The sequence below is a fragment of the Rhinolophus sinicus genome, chromosome 15 (assembly GCF_057876585.1).
Source record: "Rhinolophus sinicus isolate RSI-liver-muscle chromosome 15, RSI-T2T, whole genome shotgun sequence".
Classification (NCBI taxonomy): domain Eukaryota; kingdom Metazoa; phylum Chordata; class Mammalia; order Chiroptera; family Rhinolophidae; genus Rhinolophus; species Rhinolophus sinicus.
This window is the reverse complement of record NC_142515.1, coordinates 61,803,258-61,821,533: the sequence shown is the minus strand read 5'-3', so window position 1 is coordinate 61,821,533 and position 18,276 is coordinate 61,803,258. Positions and strand designations below refer to the sequence as shown.

General features: G+C 35.3%; 1 protein-coding gene across 2 annotated transcripts in view; it reads right to left on the bottom strand.

Annotated features, from left to right (window-relative positions):
• Positions 1-18,276, bottom strand: part of BMPR1A (bone morphogenetic protein receptor type 1A) — a 138,578-nt gene that overhangs the window by 24,068 nt on the left and 96,234 nt on the right. For both annotated transcript variants that reach the window (XM_088792112.1, XM_088792113.1), the window contains 5 exons: positions 15,438-15,647; positions 8,693-8,855; positions 6,832-6,934; positions 537-633; positions 280-379 (listed from right to left, as the gene is read on the bottom strand). In XM_088792112.1, the coding sequence (XP_088648238.1) occupies positions 280-379; positions 537-633; positions 6,832-6,934; positions 8,693-8,855; positions 15,438-15,504 (530 nt within the window). In that variant the 5' untranslated portion in view covers positions 15,505-15,647. The remainder of the gene's footprint in view (positions 1-279; positions 380-536; positions 634-6,831; positions 6,935-8,692; positions 8,856-15,437; positions 15,648-18,276) is intronic.

Below are 18,276 nucleotides of genomic sequence, written 5' to 3'. Positions count from 1 at the left end.
ATAAAATTTCAATATGCCATAAATAAGAAAATCGTAAGTACTAATGAACATAACGAGAAATATAAAGTTGTGTCCAATTAAATGATTGGTAGTAAGATCCTCTTTTGCCTTAAGAAAACTGTAATCTAGTTAACTAAAGGAGAGCTAACCAGAGAATGCAACTTAATGGTTTCTGAATTACATTTAGCAGCCAATGGTTTCTGCCCACTGGCTTTAAGAACAACTGTTTATATCTAATGTTCAACAAAATATTTTGCATCCAAATAATTATCTTCTTACTTGTAACAAAAGCAGCTGGAGAAGATGATCATAGCAATTATGCAGATAGCCATAGAAATGAGCACAACCAGCCATCGAATGCTGCCATCGAAAAATGGACCTGACGATGAAAGTAAACAATGAAGTAAACATATGACCTTTCACATCTTATTAAAAGGGAACAATAATTTGTAGTGTTAAATTCTAGATAGCTTAGTTGTTAAAAACAGAAAATATTTTACCGAGAATCATAATCACACTTTTCTCAGCTAACCTACCTATAACAACAGGGGGCAGTGTAGGTTGTAAATACTGGTTACATAAATTGGTCCGACAACATTCTATTGTCCGGCGTAGCTGGGCTTTTGGTGAATCCTAAAGGAAGAATAATGATAAAATTAGAAATGGTTTGATATACTAAATTGATAATGAATTTTTAAAAATATTCATAAAATATGATTTCTAATTCAGTGAGCAAAATGGACTTGTACATTTTATATGTAAAAAAAAGATTATTGAAAAATTAGAATTTGTGCTGAAATAGTTTATAGTTGTGAAGACTGTGAATAGTTTTGTTGTTCTTTTAAATTTTTATTGGGGAATATTGGGGAACAGTGTATTTTTCCAGGGCCCATCAGTTCCAAGTCGTTGTCCTTCAATCTAGTTGTGGAGGGCGCAACTCAGCTCCAAGTCCAGTCACCGTTTTCAATCTTTAGTTGCAGGGGGTGCAGCCCACCATCCCATGAGGGAATCGAACTGGCAACCCTGTTAGAGCTCACACTCTAACCAACTGAGCCATCCAGCTGACCTGAAATGGTTTTTCTTAAGGAGAATGCATGTATGTGAATGGTATGTTTGAACACTAGACCATAACTTAATTGCAGATAAACAAAGGTTTATAAGTATTTTCCACCAAACTTTGGCATATCTTAACGTATTACTATTCATTTGTTTTTAGTTTACTAGTATTTAAAGCCATGAGATCTTTCCCTAAAAATCATAAGTAACACATTTGATTACAGTAATAAACTAGTAGGGTAAATATGATCTTATAGTAACACTGAAACTTGGATGAAACAAGATCAGACTAAAGTAAAGAATGGAGGCTGTCTTAGGCCAAAGACAAGACAAATTAGGAAAGGTATTCGAGTAGGTAGGAGATACTGTAGATTCTGGATGTAACAACTATGTTGAAACTAACGAACTGGATGTGGAAGTAAATTGAAGCATATGTGTACATGGTGAGGAAAAGGGACAAATATAAAAACATCATTGTTGAGAATTTTTTAGCGACCACCAACCAGATATGAAATGTGTCCTAATAGATCAGAAAATAAGCGCAGAGAAAAGATTCTAGTCATGGGAACAGATTATCAACAATTATGTGTGAAGTTTTATTTGACTAACAGTGTGGTACTTGACAAATTCTTAACTTGAATGTTGACATTTCAGCACTACCTGGGAGAAATGCCATTCTGTACCACACAAAGGATCTATTTGTCATTATAAAAGTAGCAAGAAATTGACCAGGTTATTCTTAAATATCAGATGGCCAGAAAAGAAAAACCTCAGTATAATCAGGTATTTCTTTAAAAATGTGAATGTAAATCCATAACTTGAGATTTTATCACAGAAGATGGGTCAAGATGATTGGAAACCTCCAAACCGACAAGTTTTACATTTAACTACGTTTTTTACTCTTTGACAATTGATCATAACGAGAAAGAGAAAAATGTTAGGAGTTACATTAGTGACTCTGAAATAATCCAAGATCTAAAAAAACACTTACATAAAGGGTGGAATAATGAGTATACAACAGATAAATAAAAAAAGTATCAAGCATCCAAGAATAGTTCCAGGAAGGCTGAAGTTCAAAATGAGCTTAGCCTTGCAGAAGAGAAAATGTAAAGAAAAAAGAAAGGTTCACTTTGTTCACTTTGGTGGTGCTAGAAGACAAATCATCATGAATGTGTTACTGACAAGACAGTGGGTAATGAAGGAGAAAGAAAACGAGTATTTCTTCAACTCCTGTTTTGTTTCTGTCTTCTGTCTCAAGGATGATTATCGGAATGAAGAAGACAGACCAAACACCAGTAAGTGGGGATTGACATCCCAGATGTATGAAGAGATCCTGCAATGTTCCTGTATTCTGTATGAGTTCGTATCTTCTAAGCTAGGTGAATTAAATCCCAGGAAGATGAGAGCACTTGTGAAATGCCTGAAAGACAGGTATGATTTAAAGATTTTAAAAACAAGGAACATTGGAAACTAGATAGCTAAATGTTATACTCCCTTTCTTTAAAAAGGAAAAAGAAAGTAGACTTTGCCAATAACAAATGGGAGGTAGCACAGTATTACAGAAAAAACCCGAGGGCTTTGGATTAAAATAGCTTAAATTCTACCTTTGCCACTTGTTAACTTTGTGACTCTGAGCAATGAACTTACTTCTTTCTGGGTTTTAGTTTCTCCTGCTTTAAAATGGAGGATAAAAAATATTAATATCTGTCTTACAAGGTAACTGGGAGGAAATGGGGTACAATACACCAAGTACTTCATATATTAAATGCAAACAGTAAATACTCAACAAATTCTTCCTTTAGTGAACCTGACATGAATCCTGGTCAAGATTCTAGAATAAGCCATGAACGCTTAGGTAGTTTCACTAAGAATAGGCAACATCAGACCCACCTCATATCTTTCTTTTATGTAGGGTAGCTGGATAGGCAAGTCAGGTGTGTCTAGATTATGAAGTTGGTGACACAACCTTCCCCACTCTCCTCTTCCAACCAAGTCCATTTGTATCTCCAGATTTATGTGGGTAACAAAAATCCTCGTGGGGAAAAACTCGGCATTCATGACAAGAGATGTACTGAGCTTGGGTGGGAGGAGGTGAGGGAGTGGTACATAAAAAAGAAACTGAAGCCAAATTATAAGGAATGGCAGAGTGGTTTCTGAGAAATAACTCATCCTACAGGAAGAAACAGAGTAAGCTGTATTTAACAACAGAGATTGGGTGGGTGGTGGGGTGGAGGGGTGGGGAGGGAAAATCAAGGCCTGGGCAAAGCATGGTGATTATCATTTTAATCTGTTCTGATTCAAACCTGGCAGTATGTAAAAGCAATGGGAGAAAAAAGCTTAGGACAAAATTAAAAGAGCTGTTCCCCTCTGGTAGGTGCTAGGGAAATGGACAGTGATATTAGGAAGATATACAGAAAGTGAGACAAGTAAAGTTAAAATTTCTTGCTTGTGTCACCACTAAATGAGTTTTGAAAAACAACGTATCCCCTTCACATTTTAGGCTGACACCTAACATTTGTCATCATAAATAACTGCAAAGAATATATTAATGATTTCTGGCTTATTATACACAATAACATTTAACATAAAACTGTTACATCATTTTTAAATCTGTATAGTAGAGACTAAATAACAGCAAATTGACACTCATTATCATTATTTAAAAAAATTAACAAATGCTTCAACAATTCGAAATTCTAATGTTCCTTTTTGTCCTTGAATTCCTTTCCACATCTCCCACAATAATTATGTCTCAATGTAATATATTTTGATATATAATTCTCCATATCAAAAAATAAATATATGTAAATACAAATTAATGTACTTTATTTCCTGTGACAATATGTCCTTAGGTTTTAAAAAATTGTTCTGGTTTGATTTATCATCACAATTATTAGTATAAAATTGATCAAAACAATATACATTGTCTTTATTAAAATACTAAAAGTAAAAATATTTTATTGGAAAGGTATGAGACAGATGGGAAGTTAAAAAAAAATTTTAAAAAAAGTTAAATTTCCATCTGTCTCATGCTTTTCCAATAAATTTTTCTTTTACCATTAGTATTTTAATGAAGATAAATATTACTTACTGCTAGAATGAGAAATATTACTTACTGCTAGAATGAGAAGGGTCAGAATTAATTTTATTCCTGTTTTCTATTTTCCTTTTTTTGGAAACTGAAAACCACCTGACATGCAAACATATTTGATATTCCCAAGTTCCCTATAGTTGTTACTTAGATTTCAAATTACAACACTGATTGGAAACTTGAGGTTTTACATCCCAGGCCTTTGATTTGTAAATTGTGAAAAGGGAGGAAAGAAAAGAGAAATTGCTTGAGAGGTTCTGTTCTTAGGCAGATGAATAGTAAGCAATATGACCTATAGAAGTTTAGGATCTGTAAAATGATTCCCTTAAGGGGCGGCTGGATGGATGGCTCAGTTGGTTAGAGCACGAGCTCTAAGGTTGCCGGTTCGATTCCCACATGGGCCAGAGAGCTGTGCCCTCCACAACTAGATTGAAGGCATTGAGCTGCCGCTGAACTTCCAGAGGGGCGGCCGGATGGCTCAGTTGGATAGAGCATGAGCTCTCAAAAACAAGGTAGCTGGTTCAATTCCTACATGGGATGGTGGGCTGTACCCCCTGCAACTAAAGATTGAAAACAGCAACTGGACTTGGAGCTGAGCTGCACCCTCCACAACTAGATTGAAGGATAACTACTTGGAGCTGATGGGCCCTGAAGAAACACACTGTTCCCCAATATTCCCCAATAAAAAAAAAATAAAATAAAATAAAATAAAAAAAAAAAAATAAATAAAAAAAAAAATAAACTATCCATGTGTCAATGTGATCCTGTGAAATGCAGCCTGTGTGTACCCAGGAATATGTGTAACTCAGCTGAAAGGTTGCTCAGTTACAGCACCAATATGCTAAAAGCTAACATATATTAAGCCTTACTATGTGCCAACTGTGCTAGTGCTAAACTCTTTACATATGTGCTATCTCATCTGATCCTTATAATAACCGCATCACAGATGAGACAACAAGAGTAAAGCACCTTCCTCCAAGTTTCACAGCTAGTAAGAGGCAGCATATGGATTGGAACACAGACTGTCAAGCTTAACAACTAACTAATATTGGTGAATTCAGTTTGGGACACTCCAGTTTGGGACATTCCTAGTTCAGGAGGCCTGCAGGACACTGGTTACTACTGCTGAGCTCAGTGCTCTAACCATAGCTCTTTCTCCAATGGTTTTTAAGTGATTAAAAATGTATAGTATGTGTATTTGATAAATATGCAAATGGCATAAAACTGGAAGAAACAACCAAATTAGCATCCCCCCAAATCCTAACAAATTTCAGCAAAGGACTAATTCTAACATGATGAAATACAACACAGACAAGTATGTGACAACTGTATAACAAACTCATTCCATACCCATCTACTTATTTGTGTTAAGAAACCAACACTACCAATAGAGAATCGAAGAGATGGGACTCCGTGGCAGTGTGAGTGCAAGACATGGGGATCTCAGCTGACAAAAAGTATGTTTCAAGAATATGGGGTGACAGTCAAACACCTAACATGAGATTTGGCTGCACTTACGAAAAGGGAAAGGAGTTACTTATTCTCTGCTTTCTTCTTGGTCAGACCACCCTCAACTCTGCATACTACACTGAGAAAATGGAGAGTAAAGCTGATCGTATAAGGAGCAGTTGAGGAGGTCATTGTGAATTATGACTTTCATTGGGCAAAGTCTAGAGGATATGGGGAGGAAAGCAGGACAAAAGCAACCTTCTTCATACAGTAAAGGGCTATCATGTTAAAGAGGGATTAGATTTGTTCTCTATGGACCAAAGAGGCTTAGGAAGGAAGATAGATATGCAGTCATGGGGAGGAAAATTTTTCTAAAGATCAAGTCAGGTCCTTTTACAGATGAAATGGATGGTCTTGGGAGGTTATGAGTCCGTCACTAAGAGGTATAGTATATAGAAAATAGATGGCGTGCACTGTGTATTTCATACACTCTGAAGCTAATGTGGTTTCTCCCTGGTCATCTTCATCTGTGATGGCAAAGCAATGCCCACTGTGTGTGTGTGTGTGTGTGTGTGTGGTGGTTGGGGTGGATTCCAAACATCAGCCAAGAGGTTGAAGCATATAACCTTTAAGGTTTCTATCAATCCTGAGAATTTCTTAATAATTCGAATAATTTTCTAAAATAGCCAAGGCTTAAATGTGTACACAAACAGTGCTGTTTTGAGAACACTGGCAGGATCTCCTGGGGCAAAATTACTACACAGAATTTTGAATAGATTAGGTTTATAACCGAGAACATTGTCAGGATGTGCATAAACTATTACCAATCCTCTGATTCCTTTGCTGCTGCTGTGAAAATCACTCCACTGAAATCTCCTTAGAAGAACCTACCATTTCTAAGTTGTCTCAGAGTGATACAAAGGTTACTGCCCATCACCTTAAAGGTTACTGTCCATCAATTTTATAATGCACAAATAAGCATGACAGTGTCATTTTCTGCAGCCGTAACAATTTAGAAACAGGATGATTTTAAACTTTTTTTTTAAGTGAAATAAGCTGGAACTTCAATGACCACAATCGTATTACCTGAGTAAGAGCTAAGTTTCCCCCAGTATACGTATTTGCTGACAAGAACACACAGCAATGTGCCGACCAGGCACACTTCTCCTAGGGGAAGTCAGTGCTTTTCATGTGAACCCCCTTCTTTATTCCACAGGCCCAAAATTTGATCCTACCTTGCACTGAAAATCAGATCCTTCATATTTCATACACCCTGAAGTTAATGTGGTTTCTCCCTGGTCATCTTCTTCTATGATGGCAAAGCAATGCCCATTAGTTCTAAAAGAAAAAAACAAACAAAAAATTAAAAACTACAAAAACCCAAAATATCTAACTTCATATCAGAAAGTACTAATTAAACCTGAGTTTGAATGGGACCACATACTGATGGGCTTTTTTAAATTACAATTATATTCACATGTGATTTTTTGGCAAATTGCATGGGTTTTAAGGCAAATGAAAGCTGTCACATCAGAACTAACCTAAAGGTCCAGTAAGAACCCTATGAAGGTAGAAAAGGATTTCTATTAAACAAGTCCTCCAAATATGAATTATTAGGCAACTTCTCTCTGCTAATTAGTCTCGTGACTGCAGAAAGCTCATTTGAAGAATTTTATGAAATCACCTTAATTTTTAAAAATATACTTAAAAATAACTTTTTTTTTTAATCCATAAGATTTTCAGTATTCACCTACTTTATACAATGATAAATAAAAACAAACTTTCCTGTGAAACATAAAAACAGATTCAATGACAAAGTATATTTGGGAAGAACAGACTGACTAAGATCCTGAGAGGCACTTTTCATTAAACATAAAAAAGGAGAGACCTTTTGGATAGCTGATTTTTCAAGAAATTTGCATAAATGTATTTGCATTTAATTAAATTTTATAATTTTAATAATAGTATGCAGGAATTTTTCCCCTAATATATTCATTTAGACTTTAATGGATTGAAAAAAACTTCTATTAAGAAAAGCTTTTTGTGTGCCCCTTATTGTTAATATCAGTAAGTGTATTGCTTCTACTTCAAAGAATCTTTCATGAGTATTCACTTTTTATTAAGGAAAAAATGTTAAGTGTGGGGTGAAATTCTGTTAAAATTGATGATTTAGTTATACTCCAGATTACTCAGCCACTAGCAAATACCCTATACATATTGGGCAGGCGCTACAGACAAGAATTTTGGCAAGAAGTTACTTGACGACATAGTGGGGAGCATTCCCCTATGACAGATCACCTAGTATGTCACAATAAAGACAACCACCACCAGAGGACAAACACATTTAAAATGTGAGGAACTATCATATAATTTCAAGATTTTACACGTAATCATTTATGCTTTATTTCTGGTCATATTCAAAGATCGTCCAACAGTTAGGAAAAGTATAAAACAAGACATTGATTATTACCTTTATAAAAGGTAATTATTAATTACCTCATCAATTAATTGACTGATGAGGCTGAGTTGTTCAGGGAATTCTTTTTTTGGTCAATTAAACCAATTCTTCAAATACAGCATAGAATTACATGATCATATATAAATGTGTTGAATAACATAAAATTAAGTAGAAAAATTAAAATGGTTATAGAAATCTTATTTAGATTGGGGAGTTTGCTTGTAAGAAGGTAACATAAAATTACTGTAATTAAATATCACAGTATCATTCTTATATGTCTAAAATATTTCAGCCAATTTAGAATTAATTACAAGGTTTTAATGGAATTTTCATGTTTTCTTTTTGGTAATCTCAAAGTTTTCTTATACTGAGTATCAATAACTTTATGACAAAAAGATTAAATAAACTCAAAATGTTAAACAAACAGCAGATTCCTTTTATCTCGTTTAACAAGCTCTATTACAATGTTACTCTAAGAAAGTAACTTAATAGTAATAAATGTTCCTATATACAGTACAAAAAGCTTTTTGGCTCTTTGGAAAGACAGGATACAAAGTTAAGGGAAAAAACAAACCTTAGACAATGTAAACAATTCTTAAAATAGCACTAAGTGCAAAAAGGCAGCATGAAGTCCTTACATGCACGTGTTATTAATAGCATCCTCTGGGCAGTGTCCTGAGCAGTAGCACTTTAGAAAAGGCAAGGTGTCCTCTGGTGCTAAGGTTACTCCATTTTCTGACTTCTGCTGGTCGGAGTCTGATTTCATCCCAGTACCATGGAGCATACTGTCTAGATTCTGCCCTGTAATCACATATGAAATTTGTAAATAAACCATTTCTGAAAAGCTAATTCTTTTAGTTTTCAATGAGGAAAAGCTTCTAAGTTTTCTTATCACAGTAATTGCAGCTAATGTGTTTCTTTAATTAAAAATAAATTTCACACAACAGACATTTATTAATAACCTATTATATTATACACAGAATTCCTATGCCATATAAAGTTGAAGGCAACAAATGAACAAGACAAACATATAAAGAAACAAAAACTCATAGACACAGACAAAAGTTTCGTGGTTACCGACAGACAAAAGTTTCGTGGTTACCGGAGGGGAAGGGAGAAGGGGAGGATGGTAGAAGAGGGTAAAGGGATCAAATATACAGTGATGGAAGGAGAACTGACTCTGGGTGGTGAGCACACAATGTAGTATATTGATGATGTATTATAGAATTGTACACTTGAAACCCAGTTTTGTTGACCATTGTCACCCCAATAAATTTTAATTAAGAAAAAAAAATTACTATCCCAGATATTATGGCATATATGGAGGTAACTATGTCACAATTTTTGCACTAGTGAAATACAAACAAGAGTGGCGCAAGGAAGAATATGGTCCTAACTTTTAAGAAAGGTATGTTGAAGCAATTTCGGGGAAGGCTGAGATTGCTTCCAATCATTGAAACACAAACAAATTATGTTTCTTTTCTTATACTCTTTAGTTCAAAACTTGTGACTAGCTTTAAAAAAGTAAGTCCTTTATTTGTGCCTCTGTGTGGAAGTGGAGTTACTAAGCTTCTTGCTTTGGACTTTAACTGCTTAAGTAAGGGAATTGTGAGAGCACGGCGACTAATCACATTATCTGGTGCCTTTTATCTTACGGTCATTGGTTCAAATCCAGACTATGCTGCCAGAAACTGAAGGTTATTCTTGCATTAGTCTAGTAGCTTCAAATGACAGATACTGTCATATTTGGTACTGAATCTTTCAGGCTGAAAGTAGAACAGAACTAAAACAATGTTTTAGTAATTCCTTCCTCCGTCTGAATCAGCTGAAATTGACCAGGCTATTGTTTGTAGGGTTGATCTCAAAAGAATAAAATGCAGAGCCAAATAAGTAGGAAGCATTAAGAGAATTGGGTATGTATTTAATTATAAATGTTAATTAAGTGGTTCAAGCCTTCATAATGTGGACACGACTTTAAATTTAGCCATACTGGTGAGAAGAACTATTGAAAAGAAAAAAAATAACACATATATACACATTGATAACAGGAAAAGAATGTGCTGCTAAGTTTTAACGATTCCATATCTTGAATTTTAATAATCTTCAGTTAATCCTCTAAATTACTACAAAACTTAAAGACCTCATTTATAGGAAGAATGTCAACTGTTTCATATATATATATATATATATATATATATATATGGGGGATGGGGCAGGAAGGGAAGAAATCACTGAGCTGGAAATGAGGAGACCTCAAGTTTGGTCTACCATGGTTCTACCATAGTTTAGCTAGATGGATGATCATGAATAAGCCCTGTCTCTTCTCCAGGCCTGATTTACTCAATAAGACTGTAGGACTAAAGGACATCTGAGGTCTCTTAATAGCTTTAAAATTCTATTACAGTAACAGAAAGTATCAGTTCAGCTACAGAGAACAAATGGCAATATATCCCATGCAATTGACTTTTCAAAAATCTAATGATACATAGAAAAAGCACTATAGTGTGGAAGAAATAACAGTAAAAATAAAGTCAAGGGTTCAAGTCCCGATTATGTCCACAGATAAGTTACTCTCTGAACTTCAGTACTTTATTAAAAATGGTAATAATACCTGCCCAATTCAAACCAAGAGACTATATACAAATCAAATGTATAATAAAAGGCTTAATTAAATATAAAATAGCATGCAAATGAAAATATTACTAAGAACTGATATATTAAAAGATCACTGATACCTAAAAAATTCAAAGTTATAAGATGGTTAGTACATATAACTTCCTAGAAAATTATTTGAATTTAGGAGATAAAAATCTTCATTACAATAACTTGCATCTGGGATTTACATCATCTCAAATATTTATTTAACAAAGCACTAATTAGAGGCTTACTATGTGTAGGCAAGGTTTTGAATTCTGGAAACTGATCTAGTTTTTGAGAAACTTGGAACCAGGCAAAGAAGGGAGGAGCGACAAGCACAAAAATAAACACAATGTGAAGTGATATAATACAAAGGTGCTATGTAAACAAAGGAGCCAGTAACACAAACTCATCCTAGGGTGTCAAAAGCAATGAAATCTGAGCCACATCTTGAAGCTGTAAGATTCACCAGGCAGAAGCATAGATGCAAAGACACATACCTAGTAATGCCCACCCTGCACTCCCTCCCTAGGTAACAGCACCACTTAAACCATCTCCATGGTTTAAACAAATCTTTTTGTTGATGGTTCCTTGATTTATCTATCCCTCCAGCCTTGACTTGCTTAAGTATCTCAAAATTAACTTGTGTAAAATGGAACTCGTTTCTTTTCTCCTCAAACCTGGTCTTCAAGGCTTCTGGCTCCACCTCCACAATAGACTTCCAGCCCCACTGCTATTACCTGTGCCCATTATATCATGCCACTTCCAAGATAACAATCTCCACACTGATCTCTCTACTACTGTTCTTGGCCTCCCCAATCCATTTCCCACATAGCAGTCAGTTATCTTATAAACATAAATCGGATCCCATCACTCCCTTACTTAAAAGCAATTAATGGCTTCATATGCACTCAGAACAAAATCCAACATCCTTCACCGTGCCTACTGAGGCCCAGCAGGCTTTGGACCTGATGTGTCTCTCCAACACCAACTCCCAGCACCTCCTCTCCTCATGCTCAGGCACACTGGCCTTCTGTCAGTTCCTAGAACATGCCAATGTCTTTCTATGCACAAGTCCTGTATTTACAAAGTATAAAATTAAGAGGCCTGGGTGGGCTGGGGCTGCAGGTTATATTTCAAAACACATGCAAAAATTATTTAATAGCTTACATGCTTAGAAACACACACACACACACACACACACACACACACACAAATAAATATATAAATACAGAGACAAAGAGCTGAAAGATACAAGTGACTATATGCAGGGATATTTATACCATGCTACTTTGTCATTAATAGCAACTTTTAGCATCAATGATTTTATTAGACTCATTCCTGGCTAAACAATTTTCCTACTTCCCCAGCAATCTATATTGCCTTCCTTTGTAGCTAAAAGAAGAACCCCTCCCCCATCCTTAAGATGAAACATCTACAATAAGAATCAGAAGGTAAAAGACAGAAGAGTTGGAGACTAATGGGATATCAAGGCATTGCATGTACAAGGTAATCAACAACAGTGGTTCTCATTAATCTGTGTGCAGTGAGCAGTGACTACTGAAGGTTTTTCCAAGTCTTCCTTCCTCGACTGGGAGCTTAGCTAGTACTTATCCTACTTGTTCTTCATCATTCCGTATTGGGTTGTTGGGCATCGAGAAGTTCTCTTTCAGCTGCACACTGCTGGGCCATGAAGTGTCACATCTGGATCTGATGGAGAAGGATACACACTACCCAGAAGTCCTGGATTAGGAGCTGAGTGCACTAAGGGATGAAACTCTGGGTTATAAATCCCTTTAAGGAGGAACTGGATATTTCACACTAACATCAGCACTTTTAGTAGATGCATGTGAGAGGGGTGTGTATGGTGTTAGGTAGACAAATGTGGTGGTCTACAACAGATACTTTAGTTATTCTACTCCCTTTATCTTGCTGACAACACTCACCATACACATACACACACACACGAACACACACACACACGCATGAATGCGCTTTTTTTGTTGAAGTGTTTGCCCCTCCTTCATGTGATTCAGGGAAGCACAGCCCTACCCTCAGTAGAGACAACTGTCTGTCTAATCTAACAATTTTAGTTCCAATCCCCCTGCCATTGTTTACATAAGAGCATATAATAAATTCTGCCCAATACAATTAGAAGGAAGTCTGTTGGGAGGACAGGGGGGAGGTGCCTGGGGAAAGATTTCTTTACCAAGTAAAGAGACATACATCTCTCTTCCTCCACTGAATACTGTCAACTTGAAGCCGCTACATCTGCATGTGATGTCTGTCCCCTCAGCAGCCAGTGTGGCCACGAAGTGCATTAACCTGTGGCTACATTGCTATGCAGAGGACAACACCATGAAATAGAGAAAGATTGTGATGAGCCAAAGAATTAACTAACTGGAGTGCCCGTATGTCCAGAGTTTTTGATGTGTGATATTACATTTTCCTTATTGTTTAAGCTTTTGTTTATTTTGGGTTTTTGTTACTTATAGCTGAAAACATCTTAATTAATAAAGGAGAGAAAATCTGTTCCAGACCCTTTTAGTTGTCCAATGGATATCTGTTTTCTCCATCTGCTTAGCTAACAGAACTCTGATTTTGTCTGGGGAGAAATGTGTCCAGCCCTAGGGAATGGATTTAAGATATTACCCTAAGCTGACTGTGACAATCCTATTTCGCAGTTTTTCCAGTAGCTCTAGCAACTGTCTCGGTTTAACCAATAAAACAAGATAAAGTCAGGGCGTTAGTTTCTGGGGACACTTTTGCTTTCCTGATATAAAATCCAGCTGGCACAAGTGTGGGCCCATCTGTCAGTTTTCCTTCCTCCAATGCAAATAATAGTAGCCATTTTGTAACCAAGAGGGTAAAGGCAAGAAAATTACAGAGATATCAACCTTGATACTACTCAACTGCCGAATGAACACCAGAAAATATCTACTATGTAAAAAAATAAATCTCTATATGTTTAAGTCACTGTTTGTTGGGCAAGTTTTACTTAAAGCTAAAATCCATTTCTAAAATTTGTGACCAAGTCAAAAACAAGGACTAAGTATCTATCAGATGTTAATATCGGACCACTCATTCTTCTGTTACTTGAGTAACAGAGTTACATTTATCTCAATGTAAAAGCACTTCAATCTATATCGTTAACATTTGATGCTCAAAATATTCCTGTTTATGTTTAGGATAAGTGCTACTACTTCTATTTTTCTAACAAGGAAACCAAGGTACAGAAAAATTTACTTTCCCAAGACATAATTCAAGACAAAGTTGGAGCTCAAGTCAGTTATTTCCATTAACACTACTCTGTAATCCTTCTTAGTAATCTCTCAGAAATAACGTTTTTCCTACATTGGTTCTAGTTCTTTTTTTTTCTTTAAGAGCAAATATTTTTATCTTACCATTTGAAGCAACTACAAACTAATCTTTTTTGAAAGGAAATGCAACAAATTTTGCTGTTTATCAGATAAATTCTTACTAAGATTTTTCACTTACGTGTGATAACTAATTACCAATTTATTTCATCTAAAAAAGTTCATTATAGGACAACTTGAATCAGGGTGGGGAATGAGAATCTTGTATCATATTGCCTCTGTGTGATCGATATAGATTAAAAAAAATTTTAATACCAAATAGAGATTACCTGGGAGTGAGGTAGCAAATATAAATGTTACTATTAATTTAACTCATCTTCAAAACTACGATAGCTTTGGTTGATGCTAATCAACAGGCATATAACAGTAGATACCAAAATAAAGGTGTTTTATTAAATAATGTGAAGTTTCATGTAAAAAGTGGCCTTTTGCAAGAGGGCTCTGTATTGTGAGCATGGTAATAATAATAAAGGGTATTTATACCCAAGACAAAATACAAAGAAGCTACAGAATTCATTATTAGGTTCATTCTTTAAAGTGAAAAATGACAAAAGATGTATGTTGTTAATCATACGTCTTCGTGTTAGTAGACATTAATCCATTATCACTGTGAACAAAACATGATGAAAGAGCAATCTGTAAAGTCATAAATTTAAGATAAATCAGACGTCCAATAAGTTCTACCTAAAATCCTTTTGCAAAACAGTACTCTCTCTTCAGTTTAAAATATTGTTCTAATTAAACCATACAGGAAAAGTTCATGTACAAATACAGTCCATCTGATCCTAAGAGTTACACAATAACTTCCTGTTGGGGAATTCTAAGCTGTGAACACACAATAGTAAAATTACAATACTGGTCATAAATAAAACTTTGAGTACTTTATGAAGAAATTTTAGTATTCAGTGCACACAAGTGCCATTTATATTTCTGAAGTCTTTTAACAACAATGGAATGATTTTCTGAATTATTCATATTTATTCCTCATTGTATTTTAAAGGAGATAGGAATTTTAAGGCTAAGTCTTGAGTAACTACTACCCTGTGCCTTAGCAGGTCAGGTACTTTATTTTATACTTTCTTTATCTCATTTAATCCTTACGCAACGCCTATGTTACAGATAAGGGGATAGGTGCAGAGAGGCTGAGATTTTACAAGTACTTGAAAATGTTTCTATCACAGTCAAGTTCAAAAATTATTTGGCATATTTGGTTTTTGCCTCTTTACTTAAAAGTTGTGCTGCTATACTGGGCCTCACTGTTCAAAAAGCGACATGAGTTGAAAGAGCAATTTTAAGAATGAGTACTTTTTTATATACAGAAATAAATTATTTGAAAGATACAGGATTGCTTAAATGAACACTGGGTTACCTTGAACATGAGAAATGACGAACAGATAGGCTCCCAATAATATGATGTAAATATATAGCTGAGTCATTGTTCAATTTTAATGTTTCGTGTACACTGGCACCTGGTCTTGTTATGTCACTAATTTAAATGACTTTTATTCAATGAGGTTTTCTTGTAAAATGTCTCAATCACTTGACAATGACTCCAACTTCCACCGCTTTCTCCTGAAGCCTGAAAGATAAACATATGAAGAAGGTAATGAGTATGACTGAATTCTGAGGTTTTCAAAAACAAGAGAGGAAAACAAATGCACAAACATAACTTTAAACAATGACATATATTTTTAAAGATTAAAGCTATATTTGTTTTTTTAAAAAAAGGCACTGTAATGCAAAAACTTAAATAATTTAGTAATAGGTTATTACCTCTCATGACCTTAGATTAAGCATATGTAAAACAAGGTAAGTGCATTAAATAATAGTCTTTTCTGGCTGCTGTAAAGTAATTACTTTGTTATTACCAAGAAAAATTCTAAATATGTTAAGAATAAAACAAAAAAAGTTGAATTTAAAATAGTAAACTATTCATTAATAATCTTCCAAGTCTTAGATGTGACAAAAATATCTTGAATCTTTCCAATAAACAATTTATTCTATAGATAGAAGAAAAAGCCTACCCAGAAAATCACACATTTAAGTATGCTGTATGCTTTATCATTAAAGCAAAACTAACAGAAATGTATCTTAAATAAAATTATTTTCCTAAAATACTGCAAATCTGACTTTATTAGGATAAAATGAGCTTTTAATATCGATGATGGGAAATATAAGCTCTCCAATTAAGGCTCAGCAATTATAAAAGTTAAATAGGTAACAGAAAAAAAGGCTAGTTTGTACAAAGGTGCATATAATTCTGTTTCCCCCCATCTTACTGGTTCAGGCATTCTGATTTTATTGACTTCAGCCTGAATTATTCCTGAATTAAAAATATTTTATTCATTTACGACACAACTACCCCTAGCATAATTTCTACCATAAATAACCTGAGCTTTCAATTTTAGCTACCTAAGAATTTCTGATGTTAATTAGATCTCCAAAGGCACTTCCAGTATTAAGGAAATAGGTTTACAGTGAGATGTCATTTATATTATACATTTTATATAGGGCTTAGTTCTAAAATCTCTACAATTTCTCACATCTCTACTATAAAATTAACGTGCTTCCCATCTACATAATGCTGAACGAATAAGATGCAAAGTCTAAGATAATTACAGAAATACATCTATAGTATGACAATAGCATTTTTTGGGAAAACTTGACTTTATACAATTATGATTCTAGGGATGCTTGTTCCAGGTTTCAAATTCAAAAGAAATTTCCAATATATTTCCAGTCCTAGCTCTCTTTCCTTCTATTTGCCTAGTAAATATCTTGAATAGGATTGCACTCCACCTGTGTAAATCTAACTCATTAACTTTCCTTCTCACTCCTCGAGACCTGCCTCTTCTCCCACCACTTGCTGTCACAGTGATGGGTGGCACTCTCTGTCCAGCCACTCATACCAAAACCCTGGCCTCGTTTCTGCCTCCCTCTAGCTCTCACCCCCTCACAATATTTTCCCTTATTTACTCATTCACTCACTTATTCACCAACAGCATTGTTTGAGTTCATATTACAGATAAGTATAAGGCACTAGAAAAACAAATATGAGCACAACAGTTTCTGCTTCAAGGAGCTCAGAGTCTTGGGCAGGAAACTGACTGCTATGCTTGGTTCCATCTTTGTGTCAGTTTCTTCCTCAATTCATTTAAAGCTAACATGCGGTCTTGTCTCATCAGAGGTACAACCAAGGCATCTTGCAGGGCAGTTGATGAGATTCTAAGCACCTGCCACACTCATAATCCCTTTCAGAGAAAAGGATTATGTGTGATTCCTTACACATAAACATCTGTGACTCTGCTACCCTGGGCGGAGTTCAAATCCTGAACCTGCCTTAAATAGGTAACCTAACCTCTCCGAATAAAACTGGAATTATATTATTATTAACTTACAATTATTCTGAGAACTAAATGAGCTAATACAAATGCATATTCACCTCTAACTACTCACCAGCACCATTATAAATGCTTTGAACATATTAATATTAACGTATCGAATCATCGCAACTACCTTATAAGATAGGCACAATTATTATTTTAATTTTACAAATGAGGAAATTGAAGTAAGTAGAGTTTAAGAAATTCACCAACGATCACACAGCTGATAAGTGGCAGAACTATAATTCTAATCAAGAAGATATGATTCGAGGGGGCAGCTGGACAGCTCAGTTGATTAGATTTTTCAAAATTTCCACACACAATCAAAGATAACCAGACAGGGCGGTCAGATGGGTCAGTTGGTTAAAGTGTGAGCTCTTAACAACAGGGTTGCTGGTTCGATTCCCACATGGGCCAGTGCGCTGCGCCCTCCACAACTAGCCTGAAGGACAGCGACTTGACTTAGAGCTGACGGGTCCTGGAGAAACACGCTGTTCCCCAATAATCCCCTAAAAATTTTTTTAAAAAGTTACTCCCTGGATTACTCTTTCTGCTGGGTGCAGCATGTGGTCCTGGGGTCCACAGGTGTTTAGAAAAAAAAAAAGAAGATATGATTCCAGAGTCCAGATGTTAACTGCTACCCTATACTGATTGCCCTGCTAGACATTTTATGTATATTATATAATGTAAACTATACATTATTAAGTATTTTAGAGGGCCTGCAACAGAGCAGATGCTCAATATAACTTCCCTCATCTCATACATGTTAATGACACAACTTGCCAACTGTGCGCAGGAAGTAACAGGTGCTACCCATGACAATCC